Below are 18,020 nucleotides of genomic sequence, written 5' to 3'. Positions count from 1 at the left end.
CAACCGGCCTCAATTCATGCCTTGGTCTCTCGAGTCACCTTCAAGCCCAGTGTGGGTGGTGGCCATCTGCAGATTGCTTGGTGACTCTTGCCTGGTGGCCTTGGGCAGGGCACAGACTGTGGCTACACTTGGCCTGAGGTGGGGCCCTTACCAGGAGGCCCCAGGGCTGGCACACCCAGTGGCCAGCTTCTGACTGAGCCAGAGCATCACCCAACTCTGAAAACAACCCACCCAAAAGTGGATTGCATCTGAGGACAACACACCCAAAGGGCAGACTGGACAAGCTCCAGAGCCCTGCTAAAGCAAATCCTGTTCCATGGGGTCAGCCCCTCACCAGCCAGTCCTCACAGCCAATCAGCCTGAGGGTCAATCCCTCCCATTGACATATAAACAGCATCCAAGGCTCAACAACAGGAGGGCACACACAATCCATACAAGGGACAAACCTGGAGCACTTGCTCAGGTGACCAGGAAAGACCATGCCACTGGGACCCATAGTACACCTACTACATAAGGCCACTCTACTAACACCAGGAGACATAGCAGTCCTACCTAATACATAGAAACAAACACAGGGAGGCAGTCAAAATGGGGAGACAAAGAAACATGTCCCAAATGAAAGAACAGAACAAAGCTCCAGAAAAGAAATAAGCAGAATGGAGACAAGAAGATGCAGAGTTCAAAACCCTTGTTATAAGGATGCTCAATGAACTTAGGGGAAGAGTAGATGAACTAGGTGAGAACTTTAACAAAGAGATAAAAAATAGAAAAGTGGATATAGAAAATATAAAAAGAGAACCAGTCAAAAATGAAGAATACAATAACTGACTGGAAGAATACATTACAGGGAATCAATAGTAGATTAGATGAAGCGAAGGATCAAATAGGTGAATTAGAAACTGACTATTACTCGGCCATAAAAAAAGAATAGGTGAATTAGAAACTGACTATTACTCGGCCATCTGCAAAAATATGGCTGGACTTAGAGGGTATCGTGCTGAATGGAGTAAGTCAGACCGAGAAAGACAAACGTCATATGATTTTGCTTACATGTAGAATATAAAAAACAAAACAAACAAACAAAACAGAAAAAACTCAGATACAGAGAACATTTTAATGATTGCTAGATGGGAGGAAGGTCGGAGGGGTAATAAAGGGGAGAGAATTAAGAGAGACAAATTGGTAGTTATAAAATAGTCATGGAGATGTAAAGTATAGCCTAAGGAATATAGTCAATAACATTGTAATAACTAATAACATTGTAATAACTATGTATGGCATGAGATGGGTAGTAGATTTATTGGGGTGACCACATTGTAAGTTATATAAATGTCTAATCACCATGTTGTACACCTGAAACTAAGATAATATTGTATGTCAATTATAATTTAAAAATTATTTGTAAAACAGAAACTACTAGAGGATATAAGATATTTAGAGCTACAAATAAGAGACTACTAGAAGAAATCAAACTGGAAACAGTTAAAAATTGTTGCATCTGGGGAACAGAAATGAAGCTGGAGAAAAATGGGTGAAGGACTGTTGATTTGTATACTTTTTTATTTTTATATGTGTATCTTTATATCTTAGAAATTTTTAAGTATTCAATCTTATCAGATTACTACTCTTGACAAGCAATGAATTAAAGTTATAAAAATTCTCTAAGCAATCAATAATTCATAACACCACTTGTATAACTCTCAAAAAGCACCCCAAACTACACAATGAATTTTGTGCCTAGAGAATATTGTGAACAACTATACATTCTAGAGTAATAGTATAAACAGAGAGAATAAACTTTGGGGAAAAAAAAACAAAAGAGAAAGTCCTTAAGAGTCAAGTTATATGTAGAAGAAGCATTTGTTTCTCAGAACCACACTCCCTCAGCCAATTCTCATTTCAGCACTGTAATGGAATTCCATGAAAACTGGCAGCGTCCCACTACAAGCTTTTTTGCTGCTTCTCTTTGTCTTCTGTCCCAGGGTTGCTTAACCAGAAAACAGGTGCATCCCAGAAGTCAGGGGGAAAGGGATAGATACACTTAATACTCCCCAGGGTAACCAATAAGGAACAGAAACTTATAGATAGATGCCTCAGTCTCCTATCCTCCAGATACAAAATTCTAAGATTACTTTATGGTTTGTCAGAGAGTTCTGAACGGAATTGTATTTCAGCTGCCCACAGTGGTAACTAATCTAAAATATACCCTTTATTGGCCTTCCCTCTTTCTCTATCTTACTTTCTACATGGTTTCACTCCAGCTTCCTGGAATCAAATCCCAACTATCTGCATCCAAGACCTTGTCTTAGGTTCTTAAAGAAATCCCCCAAAAGAGGCACAAGAAGTCTAGGAATCAGGGCTGTGCTGAGACATGATCTCAAGTTGTGCCAATTATCTGGTATGCCTTCGAGAAACATTTCTTCGATGTTTAGGTAGAAGAATGCTTGAGCATAGGAAAGGAAAAAGGCATATCAAAGATAAGAATGACCATTTTAGAATGTTAGAGTCGTATGCAATTTTATTAATGTTGCTTCCTTAGAAGAGTATATTTTATATCATATTGTACTTCATTTAAATGCCTGTGAAATTTCTTAGTATTCATCTGTACTATTCAGAGTTCCGTGCAGGAAACAAAAAATAATGTTTTCAAGCAGAAAAGGTTTTAATAGAGGAAATTATGTGCTTACATAATGGTGTAAATCTAGAGGAAAAAAAGTCAAGAAGCCACCAAATATTTTGTAATTTAAGGAACCACTACTGCGGCTAAGATTTGAAGGTCCGGAAACTCCTTCTGCCATGGCTACCACCATCAATGACATCACAGCTGCTCCACACGAATGAAGCTAATGATAAATAATGGAATGTGGATCCAGCTGTATCAATGTTAAGTCCAACTGAGCTGTTTTGGCTGCCTTCTCCCTCCAACAAACTCACTCACTCAAGTGCATTTTATTGGCATAATATGACTCAGATCTAGCAGACAGGACTCTAGCTTCAAGGAAATCTGGATTATGGCTTTTAGCATTCTAACCTATGCAAAATGTGATACAGGAAAGGGGATAAGAAAGGGATGGGAATGGATGCCATGTGTCAACAGACAATACCGGGTACAGTTCGCTGTGTAGCTATCCAACATCCATAATCTTCTGCCCATGTTTCACTTCCAAACAAAAACCAGAGTAAAAACAACATACTCCCAATCTTCGATAATATGATTTGCCTTCATGTAAACAAAAACATGCTCACTCACTCCTGAGAGGCAAGATACAAAGTCTATTCACTGGATCTAGTGATATTGTCATTTCTCTTCTAGTTTAGTTATAATCCCACCTTGATATCCTTTCCATTACAGAATAAATTATAAATTTCACCACCATTAATATGCTTTATATCATAGTTTTTAGATGGGGAAATTTTAAGTTAAGTTGTACAAATATAAACGTAAATCAAGAAAAATATGCAAAACAATCTCAGCTCTTCTTCCTGCAAATAGTCATAAAACCATAAATTGTATGGTTAACTTAATTTTTCCACAGCTCATTCAAACTACGTTTTGCTTCAGTCATAACTTAAGCTGCACAGAGGTCTTCACATGGTAGGATAACCTGAACTTTCATTGCTGAAAGGTTGGAGTCCTTGGTAGCCCTTGGTCATATCTCAGGGATTGCTAAAGGCATCCAAAATTTGGTCGCTGGCGTTATTCCTGGAGGCACTAAAGAGGTTACAGACATATACCTCTTTTCCTCCCTTTTGCAGCAGCAATTACCCCAGCTATTACTGTGTTCCCTTTTCCTGTTTGATCACTGGCATAAGAATCCCCAAATTCCAGGTGACTGTTTCAAGTTCAAGTTCAGTGAAACCATTATTGTATCCCTCAGTAGAAACTTTCCTTCTTTGGGAACTAAGATCTCTAAATCAATAAAGCACAAAATCGCAAAAATAAAAAAAGTTTTAAATATTGCATGTAGATGTGATAATGAAAGGATCCACTTTCGAATCTATCACTTGGTTCCCAAACTCAGGGATTCTGGCTAAGGGAGAAAGTGTCATACGTTTGTGACTGATTTCAGAGCATATACTGCATCTTGTAGGGAGCACTCCAGTTCCTCAAACTGTTGTCTTCATGCTAGAGTCATAACAATGTTCGATAGGACATTTTACTGTTCTAAATGTCACGTGCTTCAGGGATAGAGTATACGGTATGTTGCAGATAATGACTAAAAGCACACAAACACATTTTTTCTTTTCTTGTAAACACACTTAGATTACATTTCTCAATGTCCCTTGCTCTTAAATGTCATAACTAAATGAGTGCCTGTTGATGGAATATAAGTTGTATTTGATGACCGTCACCTCCAAACTTCACTCGATAGCAGGCTACCCTCTTCATAAAATTCTCTGAGCAATCTTTCTCTTACTCCATCTATATGGCTAAATGCAGATGACCAGTGGAGAGAAGGAGACAGGATCCCTGAATTACTGCACGGAGCAGAGCCTTCCACTATTGGACTATGAAGTGCATGTAAAATAGAATGTTTAAAAATTATCAACTTATTGTATTTATTTATTATATTAAGCCATTTCATTTGTTAGTTAGCATATCCTGACTAATACATGGAAATATAACTAAAACCCATTGGTATGAGCCCACTGCCCCATTTCTTTTATTATAAAATGATTTCCAGAGCAGAAGCAGTATTCTGTACTATACCATGGTATTGAATGTAGCATTCAGTAAGTCCACAAATGCATGGTGCTGTTGGCAAATCCATTTCAGAATAAGTTACTCTTGTGGGGATAAACTAATGCCCTCTCTGTAATGGGAATCACCAAGTAACTCGTTGTTTCAAGTATGGCTCCATATCACAAGGTCAGCGTTGGTCTCTACTGTTGGCAGTTTGGGCACTCACCAAGAGTACTAGCCAGCTCAGCCTTGATGAGAAGTCCATACTGTTTGAGGCCCTGTATAAACTACCTCCCTGTGTGTATTAGTTTCCCGTGGCTGCTGTAACAAATTACCACAATACTGTTAGCTTAAAACAACAGAAATTTATTTTCTCAAAGTTCTGGAGAGAGAAGTCTGAAATCAAGGTGTTGGCAGAGCCATTTTTTCTCTGGAGTTTCTAGAGGAGAATCCATTCCTTGCCTCTTCAGCTTCGAGTGGCTGTCAGCATTCCTGACCGGCATCACTCCAATCTCTGCCTCCATCTTCACATCGCCTTCTCCTCTTTGTGTATGTTGTAGCTCCCTATTATAAGAACACTCATAATCGCATTTAGGGCCCACTTAAATAATCCAGGGTTGTCTTCTCATCTCAAGATCCTCAACTTAATCACATCTACAAAGACCCCCTTTTTTTTTCTTTCAAATAGGGTAATATTTAAAGGTTCCAGGGATTAGGCCCTGAAATCTTTGGGGGCCCATTCAGCCTATTATATTTCATTTTGCTCATTTTGTTTATGAATCCATTGAACAAATATGGGGAGGCTAGGAAAAGAAACTAATATCCATAGAATAGATCATCCTGTTCCCCTGAGAGCCACTTCTACAGTGGGTGCCTTTGGTAAGTATTTACATGAAACACATATAATGTCACATTCAGAGCTTCTCAGAAATTCTTGCTACCAGTCTTCAATTTTACTCCTTCCAAGTCCTTGAACATTTGGTCAAACCATTATCAACTTCCAGAATGAGTGGTCAACCAGGCGTACTGCCCAAAGCCCTTTAATTGAGAGGACTTTCCTTCCAAACAGCTTTCAGGGCCATTCCTAAGGGAAGCCATAACACTCCCACAGTCCACTTCCAAGTTATGTTTGCATATTATGTGAAATAGTTTGTAAACCAGGTTCAATTATTTTCTATAAGTGTCTCCATCAGGATCCAAGCATAAATTAAAAATTTATCCCATATAGTTTAAATGAAGAGCCTTTAATAAAGAAATTGCGTATAGAGGTATATAGGTAAAGTTAAAGGAACAGAGGATGGTGAGGTACCCAGACACTAGCAAGAGTGTGATGCTATTATCAACCCTAGAAGTGAAGATACAAGAGAAGAAAACAGTGTTCCTGGGGTTCTATGAGAATTAAAACTATGGATAAGAAGCTTCCCAGCAGGGGCTGTGGTTGTAGATGGAGGAAGGGAGGGTCAGAGATGCAACACCGAAGTAGAGAGTGAGCATGGAAGAGATGTCCTATTCTCTCTGCCCATCCACTTGTTAATCTCCTATTGATTAGACCCAACTGGAAGCCAGCTGGCAAGAGAGCCAAAGCAATGCAGTGTCCAAATGGCTCAGTATCCTAGGACACAACATAAGGCAAAATGGATCAGAAGAGTACAAACACAATCGGCCAACAGCTCATAGGAACTTTTCAAGGGTCAAACGTGTAGGTTGAGGGAGAAGTGGCGATGCAGCAGGAGTAATGCAATAGTAGTCAGAGGCACTACTCATGTCCCTTATCTGTGCCTTTATAATTTTCCACTTGAAGGGGTGCTGCTATGTACACTCTAGTTTATGACATGATGTATAAGATAATACCCAGTCCATGACAAGCAGCTCAGCTTAAATGATCATTTGATGTTTCTACCACGGTCCAGAGGCAATCCAAGATCTGTTTCTGAAAAAAAAGAGTTATTTGGAGAATAGGTCATGGTTTTGTTCTAAGATCCTAGAGGACTGCACTGTAATTCTAAATCAAGGCTTTGCAGAGGCCCCTACAGGATTGCTTTCTGCCAGACATTTCAAGTACCATTTGATTTCATCGGATCTGAAAGCTCAAATAACAAAGTAACTTGCCCTGCAGTCCATAGTAGTAACGAAGCCTTCCTACTCTGGCCCCATTCAGAAGTGGCAGCCTTATGGGTCACTTGATAAGTGGGTCAAAGCAGCACCCTCAAATGTATATATGTTGTTTCAAAAGTCCAATGAAATTTATCAATCATTCACCTATTTAATAGTGATGGGTGATAAAGTGTAACAATTGTCTTTCACGGAGGAGGAAAAATCTCAACTTGCTGTAGACAACTGAACTGCTAAAAACTTTACTGATGTCACAACCCTGGAATTTACATCTTTTTTCCCCCCTCCCATTATTTGGCACACATGTTCCTTGCCAAGGAATCTATGGTACTTACTACCTCCTACTCACCACATCCAATCAGCATAATGGACCAAAGCAATGATTTATGTCATGAAGAGACAAACAAGGTTCCTAGATTATTATAGAATACTGAATAATTGACACCATCTTGAAGTAAGACTATGAAGGAATACAGGTGAAAGAAACTACTTCAGTTATCTCTTTATTGGAAAGAAGAAAAATGTTTAACAGATTGATTGCTAAATATTAGATGCCAAAATTATGTTGATTTGCTTCAGTTAAATGACAACCTCTGGAACAGCCATTAAACTTGGAGTTACCTGATTAATTAAATGATAATCCACTGTCATTTTCTAAGACTCTCCAATTTCTTCTCAGGTCAAACAGGAGAGTTAAATGAGTATATGATATAAAAAAAAAAATCACCCCTGAATCTTTCATGCCTTTGATGCTGACATGCACCTCTGACATTCACCCAGAAATGTGACATTATTTTTGGTCCACTGTTTCAAGAAGGAAGGACTATTTCAGGAGCTTTGACTTTGGGCCTTCGTAGCATATTAGCCTGCATCCCATGAGATAGGTAACCAATGTGGAAATTCAGCCAATGGCAGAGTATGTCTAATCTCACTCTATGTTCAGGTATTGGAGAGGGTCAGTTTGGGGACCCACTGGGCCTGCTGTGCGATGGACTCAGGCCAAAACTGCATTAATCATTGGGCCTCCATAAGCACCCTTTCTGAAGGTGACCACGACAGCAATTTGGGTGCCCGATGATCAGCATCAGATCAGTGTCTCAATAATCTCCCCAAAATCTGCTTACTTCTCTTCCCCTTCGGTGAAAGCTAGGAGGAGGATTTATAGTATATCCTTGGACATCATCACAGAGAGTTTCCTCAAAGGATACCAAGATTCCCTTTATTTAAGAAGCTCTGGGTCTATGAACTGACTCAGGTATGGAAATTGATGAAGGGTTGCGTCTCTCTGTTGTGGCGACTTAAGCCAGGACTGTATTCACTAACTTTAGAGTCGGGTATACAGATCAGGTAGAAACTCTAGTAGGTTGCCTATCTATGTCAGTCCTAGGGACATCATAATAAATTAGCCACCACCATAAATACTCACAAACTAAGCCATTCTAATAACCTCTCTGACTCTGCCGCTCATTACTGTAACCACATTCACTCTGTCTCTGGCATTTAAGTACTACCATTTGACCTCTGGTGATCTGTAGCACAATTATTTCTGCTAAAGTCAGGGAACCCATTTTAGAGACAGCACTCTTCCTCTCCCATCATCCTGAAAGGGATCAGAATATGTCACTCCAAAATAAGTCACTTTGACATAAGGAATATTTTGAGCTGATGGCAATTGAGAAAAAGGAGGCACAGGAAGAGCTCTCTGCTCTACCTCTATATGCCTGATAGCAGGGCATACATTTCCCCTGTGAAGCTGTTCCCCTTTCCTGTATCAGGAAAAGGAGAAAGACCCTTATCATTGGACACAGAATGACCATAAACCTTGCATAAACAAATCTTATGAAATAACCATTATCTACCATTAGTTTCCCTCATATGTTTCCCAGTCACATTCCCACAAGGTATCAGCCCTAGAAGCCCAGACTCCCTTTTCTTTGTCTAGTCACTTTTCCACAATTTATTGTCTTTTGTTAAAATGGTATATACGCTCTACTCCAACCACTTCTTTGGGTTTTCCACTTCTTTTCCATGAAGCCCCCATGCATGTAAAATAAAAAATGTTAACATCAATAAAAGTTATAAATATTTTTCTGTTAATTTGTATTTTGTCAGTTTAATTCACAGGTCTCTAGACTCTCCAGCCTATGGAACATATCCACTACAGAATTTTTCAAGGACAAATTACCAGTGTATATTTACCAATGTATCTCTCAAATACAAAAAGGAGTGGTCAAATGAGTTGGACATGATAAATCATCTCCAACATTTCTAAGTGTTTCAATTTTTCCCTACTTATTCCAATTAATTTCTAACATATATCTCAATTTAATGTGGCCACCAATGATTCCAGGTTTTAGTTTAACAACTGACAAATCATTAAAGCTACTCCTCACTATTGAGCTATGTCCTCAAATTAATTTCTAGTAAGTGCACTTTTATTAATAACTTTAGTTCAATCTAAAATGTTTCTTTCTGCTTTGCTTAGCATGTTTAGACTCTATTTCTACACATCTTTACAAGTAAAAATTAGCCAAATTCTATAATTCTAAACTCTTTCCTCCCAGGGTAGATTTTGTACTTGTTCCCTGGGACATACTGTGATATAATTCTCCTTACATGTCTGATGGCATTGTAAGAGTAGAAGGCATGCATAATGAAGATCATAATGTCTTTAGTCAGTAACTACCTTGATCGAAGTCATTATAAGATATCAAGCAACAAAAGGACTAGTGTCATCTGACAAAGGAAGAGGGTTGCTTTTCTTGGCCAGGGATATTCAAAGGGATTTAGAAATTCAGGTTCTTAGATTCATCCAAATCTACCCACATACCCCTAGTCAAATTCTTTGGGTCCCTCCCTTCTCCAATAAATACAACTTTCACTTAGGAAATTATGAGCTTATGTTAGAATTCTACAACCCACTTTGGATCAAACTTTCGGTCTTGTTTCAAGACATTTCATATCTGAAGCTATAAGAGAGAAGAGGGCCTCTTAGGGTAGCCAAGAATTTCAAACATGAGCTAATTATCTTTCTGTAAGCTCTACAGGGCAATTAGAAGGAACCATCTCACTCAAGTCTTTGTATTCTTCATTTCCATTGCAATGCTACAATGCAACAGCCACTTGGCCTATCGAAGGCTTTAGTTTCAATAGTTATAGTAGTTTCACTTTATCTGTGGTTTCACTTTCAGCAGTTTGTCACCCATTGTCAACCATAGTCCAAAATTATTAAATGGAAAATTCCAGAAATGAACAATTCATAAATTTTAAATTGCACATCATTCTGAGTAGCATAATGGAATCTCACACAGCCGACTCCTCCTGCCCAGAACATGAATCATCCCTTCGTCCAGCATATCTATGCTGTACACACTCCTGGCCGGTTAAGCATCTAGTATGTCCTCCTGATTATCAGATGGAGTGTCATGGTGTCTGGGTGCTTGTGTTGAAGTAACCTTTGTTTTACTTAATGACTGCAAAGCACAAGGGTAGTGATGCTGGCAATTTGGATATGCCAAAGAAAAACCGTAATGTGCTCCCTGTTGTGTCCAGAATAACCAGACACAACTTGAGTGCTCTTAACCAGGAGACAGTTTATTAGCTGGCGGCTGTCCTTGCAAAGGAGCAGCCCCGAATTGCCAAGATACAAGGTTTTTAAGCCCCAAATCCCATTCCTCATTCTGTCTTAAACACAAAGGTCCATCTTTCTCCTATTCACTACCTGTCAACCCACTGGTCAGGTGTGCAAGCGGGAAGTACAGAAGCAGAAAGCTTGTTGTTAGAATGTTATGTTCCTATGGGTGATTGCCTATGTTCCCATGGGCAATAGCCAGTGTTCCCATGGGCGATGGCCAAACAGTAATTTTCAGCTTATATACAATTGATTATTTTTCATGCCACGCACGCAAGCAAGGTTACACAGGCTAAAATTGGCAGTTAGCGTATGAGCTCATTGTTACAAGTTTCATGATTAACGGAATGTGGTTAGGGGTTCCAGAAACTAGGCCTAAGTTATAGACTTCCTTTGTCCAGCTTCAGGTTTTAATTATTCTTTAACCCTTTCACATTTCAGCGGGCTATTACACTCCCTTTCAGTTAAAGGGTGAAAGTTCTCGACTTAAAAAAAATCACATGCTGAGGTTGCTGAGATCTATGGTAAGAAAGAATTTCCTATCCGTGAAGTTGTGAAGAAGGAAAACGAAATTCATGCTAGTTTTGCTGTTGCACCTCAAACTGCAAAAGTTTCCCACAATGCACGGTAAGTGCTTAGTGAAGATGGAAAAAGCATTAAATTTCTGGAAGACATGACCAGAAAATGTATTGCAGTTGATGGCAAAATGCTGAGCGTATAGGAATACTTCAGCAAGGGATCTCCTGAAACAAGTGACACCAAGCCATTTATTGCCAGTAAAGGATGGATACAGAAATTCAGGAATAAGATTGGACTGAAATATATAAAAATTACCGGAGAAAGAGAGAACATGTTCACATAACCATTATTATAGTATATTGCTACAATTATTCTATTTTATTAGTTATTGTTGCTAATCTCTTATTTTGCCTAATTTTTAAATTAATCTTTGTCATAGGTATGTGTGTATAGGAAAAATCATAGTAGATATAGGGTTCGGTACTATCCATAGTTTCAGGCATTTATTGGAGATCTTGGAATGTATCTCCCACCAATAGCGGGGACTACTATATTTCATTCTAGGTGACCATAAATGAAAATTCATGGAAAACAGTATCCCATTTCCCACCGGTCATGAAATTATCACTGCTCTCAACTAGGTCAGATAACCAATTCTATATTATTATCTTTGGAAGTCTGCTACTTCCTAATCATTATTAGTGCTGAATACTTAATTAGGTGAGGTTCATGGCATGAAATAGATACCACTCAAGGTATTTCAAGCAGAAAGAGCTTTAATTCAAAGAAGTAGATGCTTATAAGATTATTGGTAACTTGGAAGAATAAAAGTCTTTGACTTCAAATTCATATGACCACATTTGCCATGATTGCTATCACCATTATCATCACTTGCATTCACTAAAATTGGTCCCAAGACAAATTGGCCCCAAGTGGAACATGTAGTTCAGCTGTTCCCAACACTTTTATCTCTAAGAAGCCCATTTATGTAATTACATTACTAGAGAAAGATGGCATCCACCTCCTTTCTGCCTTCCAAAAATTTCATAAGTGCCTCACACTGACAAAACCTAAATTCGTGAGGAAATCTGAGAAGTGTAATTTTTAGTCCTCAAGACTCTATAATACTGGGGATGGAGCAGGAGAGGGAGACCATGTCAAGGGGATAGGAATAGATTCACAGAGTCAATAAATATCTAGCACACTAACTAAAAATGGTGCTGGATTTCTGAAGTGGCTAATATTTAGCATAGACTCTAGGATGTGAACTTCAAATCTTAACTTTAATGATAAATTAGAAAATTTTTTGCCCGAATTCATCTGGTTCCTCTTTCGCCTCACAAGCTCCCATATTCCTTTTCTTTCTGGAAAAATGATCAGACTCCACTTACATAAGGGCTGACAGTAATACTACAAGCATAATGAAAATACTTAAATATTGTTTGTTCTTTCGTGACCATGTAACATCTTTATTAAATTTTCAGTGAGAATTGAACTTAGAAAATATTTGAAATCCAACAGTATATGTACAGCTGATAAACCCTAACTATATAATATGCTTATTAAAATGTAAATGTTGTATTTGATTCTCATATTAATGAAATTAGAACACAAGCCACATTCAAAGGTGAGGTGTGAATGTCACTAATAAAATGCTACCTATCATTTGAGACTCATAATCTACCCACCCTCTCATTACCAAATAGCTAGGTAATCATTATTCTTGAAAGACTGGTTCTTAGGATAGCTTCCTCACAGGGAGGAGAAACTCAGTTTAAATATAGTACATCAGGGATGACAAGGAAGGAATTTCAACTGGATGTTTTCCTTTTTCCCCATAGCAAACTCAAAGAAAAAAACTGAGAAATGGAACAACATAACTTGCTTCCCTGAGATTTTATTGCAGAAAAGGGATTCAGAGATACCTGGAGACTGATGGAGTATATGGACTATGTATCTGGACTGACAAAATACTCTTTGACTCACAGTCTTGTATTTAAATTGGGAAATAGCCAATAATTTCAAGACTCAATTTTTAGAAATGCTTGTATTTAAACCTTCCAAAATTCTTTAGTTGTAGAATGGCTTTTAATTTCGACATATTCTCTGTATGGATGTTCAATTACAAGGTGACCTTCTAATAGCTGCATTGGATTATTATAATTAGGTAGATAGATATCAAGTGGTGTGTTTCAGCATATATTTATTCTCAAAGCAGATACTCCTTTAAGGATACATTCCCTGAGAGAATCTCACCTATCAGAATAAGATAAATAAAATTCCAGTTGAATTTTTATTTAAGACCAGATGGATCTCCAAGGAATAAAGGTATGAAGGAAAATTTGTTCAGTTGTGGACATGTAAACATGGTATTATGTGGTAAAATGAAAAAGACAAAGAAAAAAGACCTGAGACCTAGCTTTTTAAATTAAATTTATTGGGGTGACATTGGTTAATAAAATTATACAGGTTTCAAGTGTACAACTCAATGATATATCATCTGTATATTGCATTGTGTGTTCACCACCCAAAGTCAAATCCTCTTCTGTCATCATGTATTTGACCCCCTTTGCCCTTCTACCTACTGCCTCTCCGCTTTCCCTCTGGTAACCACTAAACTGTTGTCTCTGTCTCGATTTTTGTGTTTGTCTTGTTCATTTGTTTCTTTCAACTCTATATTCCGCATATGAGTGAATCATATGGTTCTCAACTTTTTCTGTCTTATTTTGTTTAGCATGATTATCTCAAGGTCCATCCATGTTGTCACAATGGCAGTATATCATCTTTTCTTTTTTGACAGGTAGGGGAAAAAAGGGTTTAATTTCTCAAAGCACACAGCAAAACCTAGACCTATAAATCTTAAGGAACTCCAAGAGGCAACTCATATCATCCCTTGCCAGCCTAAAATTCCTGTTAATTAATCATCATCTAAAGACAGTTTTGACCACCTTCTTCATAAGTCACAATGCTCTTCTACTGATATATTCTAGAATCTATCTTCTTCTGGTAGTGGTTCTATATTATCAATTATAATTTTTAATTTAGATCTCTGAAATCCCTTCGGGAAGGTAAAGTTGTTGTTCCATCCTATTTTAAAAATCTAAAAAATAATAATAAAAAGCTGTGACCTTTTATTCACAGACATGCCTCCTCTCTGTACTTTATGTTAGGAAAACCAACTCCTAATACTTGCTTGATTTATGGAGTTTTGAAACAAGCAATCTGTTTCTATTTCTCTTCCTTTTCACAACTATTCTTCTTGTTCAGATGTCATCTGCCTAAAATACCTAAGATCAAACAAGGATTCTAAAACCCACTATTAAGGACTTGTTTTCCAAGGTTATGTGTCAGAATTGCTTGCATGCTGAGTGGCAGGTGACCAGTCTCATTATGCAGGTTTCATGGTTACTGTTCAGATGCTGGGCTCCTGTTTATGCAGCTCAGCATCACGGTGCCTGTCAACTATGTAGTACTGTTTACCAACCAGGATCCTAAGTCCCCCAAGTCTATACTGAGCACCCACATTTCATCCCATACATCTGCAGTCATCTTTTTCTCAATAAGGACAGTGTTATGAATACAGCTGGCTGAGATTAAGATCACAAGGAAAGAGCTGAGAGAGTGTGAACATCTCAGCGTGACGTCACATTCTAATGATGTTGAGATTCAAAAGTTCAGCTTCAACAGTCAATATGTAATGCCTGAATTGTTATATTGTCAAATAGTTAAGATAACAAAAATCACTTCCACCTCTAAATTCTTTCTTATTTACTGGGTAACTGAGTCTCATATATGAAACATCTGTAAATTAAAATATTCCCAATAATCTACAAAACACAACTAGACTATGTTGTAAGAAGTGAATCATAATAATCCATATGAAAACATTTTTGAATGCTTAGAGAGTGTGTGGAAAGAGAGAAAGAGAATGACTAAATAAATAATGCGAATACTGAAACTAGTCATCGGTCAGTGTCCATCAGCAAAACAGAGTCAACAGTAACACAGAAAAGAGAAAAAAAGGGCTACGGTCATCAATTCTATTGGAAAATGTACTGTTACATGCCTCAGGTATTTCTAGTCATTGCAAATATTTAATAAAAATTCCTGTTTTCTATATAAGAAAACATTTTAGTTAGCAACAAAGTTTTACCAAAAAGGAGATGCAATCCTCCTTCACTGATTTTTAGGTCTGAGGCATAACACTTAGTGTGATGTTAGAGAAATTATGAAAGCTACTAGAAGAGGCTATATTTATCACATCTGGAAATCATCTCTGATAAGGAACTGTTAGGTACAGTGAGGACTGGATGATTTAAAAATAAGAACACAAGAGCTCCTCCACTTTATTTTTAGAACAACAAAAACCCCACAGCATTAAAAAATGTTAAAGCTTACATTTGAAATGACAAATGTAAGAGTAGAAGAAAATGATATGTTTTGTGTCTGGATCCAAAAGCTCTTCCAAAGGTAACTAATTTTTAAGCAAAAATATCCGACCATAAAAAAAATATTTTTACCAGAAATTGTAGACATCCGAGTTCTAGTTTCATTTCTTTTCTGCATTCGAAAGTGGTATAATTTGGAATATTAACAACTGAATTGACTAAATAGCATCTAGCAGATAATTTACATTATAATAAACAGATTAACAAAATACTGTTTTCCCACAAAAGGAGTATATTTATTGTGCTGAAATCGGGTAGCAGGGCATGAACAGCTCTGGGGAACCAGTGCAGACGTTCACAAAGATTACAAATCTCTGGTCATCATACACTGAGCAGCAAAAACAAAGGTGTCGAATCCTCTTATACCAAACTATCCTATGTGTTGCAAATTTTCTGTAATTCTCATGACTGCATGCCTTTGGAAGAAGTATGTAATTTTAATGCATAATAACTATTTCATAGTTTACAAACTATTCTGAAATCGTTGGTGTACCCAAAACGCATACATCCTGAATATGCAGTTTTGGCATGTTGAGATACTTAGAAATATTCATGCTTTTGGGGTGGGGGGGAGGGTCACATTTTCTCCTTCCATATTGATCCCTGTTTAACATTCCCTATCAATTTAACTTATGTAATAAGCCAGTGTACAAGTTCTCTTTCCTAGTGAATTTCCAGTTGTTCATTTATATTACATGAAATAGCGAGTTTGTAAATAGCAAATTTAACTTTCAGGTTCCAACTACTCTTTTATTCATTTTGTGTCTTAACAATTAACATCTTGTAACAATCAAGCACTGAATTTAATAGTCTTTAGCACCAAGGAGTCAAGAATATTGCACCAAAATGGGTTTACACTTCAGATCTAGTTAATAAGATCTTGCAACTTCGTCACGATGAAAAAAAAAATCATTTGAAAATTAAACACATTGAAAGAGGGTAGTTTCACAGCAAAGTTTGGTATATGTTATTTGTGAAAAAGCAGAAAATACTAGTGAATTCAAAAGTTAATATTAAAATTTATGTTAAAGGACTCCTTGATTTTTTAATTAAAGTTTATTTAATTTTAAATGTTCTTTCCAACAGAAGAGGTAGGTATATTTCCACATATGAAAAATCGTTAACAGCCACAAATCAAAACAAGGAAAGTCTGATAAAAATCAACATACTGTCTTCTAACAGCACATTAATGTAATTATTTTATGATTTTACTAATAAAGACATGAGTTGTCTCATGTTCCAATCAGACAATAATTTTAATTTTCATAATATATTTCTGATAATAATAGAAGTATTCAAAGGCTGCCTTTTCATCACAAAAATTGTTTCCCACAGTGATTTGTACCACAAGTTATGGTGACCTCTGAGTCACCAGACAGCAAGCATTTCACTGTAATTCTTTCTTATTTTCACCAACACCATCATCATCAAGAGTCTACAGAGATCATTAGATTTTTAAAATTTAATTACAACCAAAAATGTACTCAGACTAGAGGTGGAGAGATTTGACCATTCCAGTCAGCAAATGAATTCAAATGTGCAAATTTCCAGCTTTGGACCAGAAAATGTAAGGTAACTGATTTTAATCAGTAGGTAATTAGTGATTTAGCCAAAAAACTCATAAAGATTGTGTTTCTGTGATCATCAGACTGAAGAATGACTACATGTAAGGTACATGAAAAATCTCATGCATTAGACAAACGGATGTGAACTGAGGGAGAACCTCCGAAGTCACATAATAATTGCTTTGGTCTGGACAACATCAAAGCTAATAAAAAAAAAATGTTTAAAATAAAAACTTCATAAATAAAACATCTGGGTACTATATTTAACACTTTACTCAATCTAAAGGTTACTAATACATAGGAGCACATTTGCTTGTTCTCCCCACCCCCAAACCCTCATTTGCTTCTGTTTTCCCTGAAATTTTAGAAAATTGGGAGCTTCCTCACTGTCAACAACAGTTAAGGCCCAGTTCAATTTACTCTCCTTTTGCTTTTCCATTTTTCTGCTTTTTTCCATTTTCCATCACTAGTTTTTCTGATTTGTTCACACCATTGGCTGAAATACCATTCACAGCTGTTTTTCCAGTTTTTGATTTCTTAGGCTCGTTGTATGTCCGAATATAGAAGTTAAGAAAGAGAAATATGAAGCTGATTGCGTAGGCAATTAGAGCCCAGTGCATCCATTTTGGGAAGGGGCAATCAGTGTAAAGAGACAGTGCTGTGTGCCCAATGGTCACAAAGAACTGAACCTGAAAAACAAACCAAAAAAACATGCAGCATATGTTTATTGTGAATAGTAAACAACTTTTAACAACATCGGAATCTTCTATTTAGCTAAGATAGACCCAAATTTTGCCGTACTGTCCAAAGTTTAATAGTTCTCTGGCTCCTACACCTGGCTCCTTCTCATTCAGGTTTCTGCTCTAATGCCATCTCCTCAGCAAGGGCTTCTTGATGACTAGAACTAAAGTACCTCCACCCAACTGGCCTACTCAATCCCATTAACCAAAAGGTTTTCGTTTTATGTGATTTATTTTTCTTTGTAAGAATTATAGCTATCTAAAATTGTCTTTTGCATTTGGTGACTTCTGGATCACCCATCTTTCTACTAGCATGTAACT

At 37.3% G+C, this 18,020-nt stretch overlaps 1 protein-coding gene across 1 annotated transcript in view; it reads right to left on the bottom strand.

Moving 5' to 3' along the window:
• Positions 1-15,608: 15,608 nt before the first annotated feature.
• The window catches only part of ELOVL4 (ELOVL fatty acid elongase 4), a 28,595-nt gene continuing 26,183 nt past the window's right edge, over positions 15,609-18,020 (bottom strand). The window contains exon 6 of the mRNA XM_006926361.1: positions 15,609-17,648. Within this exon, the coding sequence (XP_006926423.1) occupies positions 17,376-17,648 (273 nt within the window). The 3' untranslated portion in view covers positions 15,609-17,375. The remainder of the gene's footprint in view (positions 17,649-18,020) is intronic.

The sequence above is a fragment of the Pteropus alecto genome, unplaced genomic scaffold (assembly GCF_000325575.1).
Source record: "Pteropus alecto unplaced genomic scaffold, ASM32557v1 scaffold7, whole genome shotgun sequence".
In the NCBI taxonomy this organism is placed as follows: domain Eukaryota; kingdom Metazoa; phylum Chordata; class Mammalia; order Chiroptera; family Pteropodidae; genus Pteropus; species Pteropus alecto.
The sequence above is the reverse complement of the archived record's forward strand: the minus strand, read 5'-3'. Positions and strand labels throughout refer to the sequence as shown.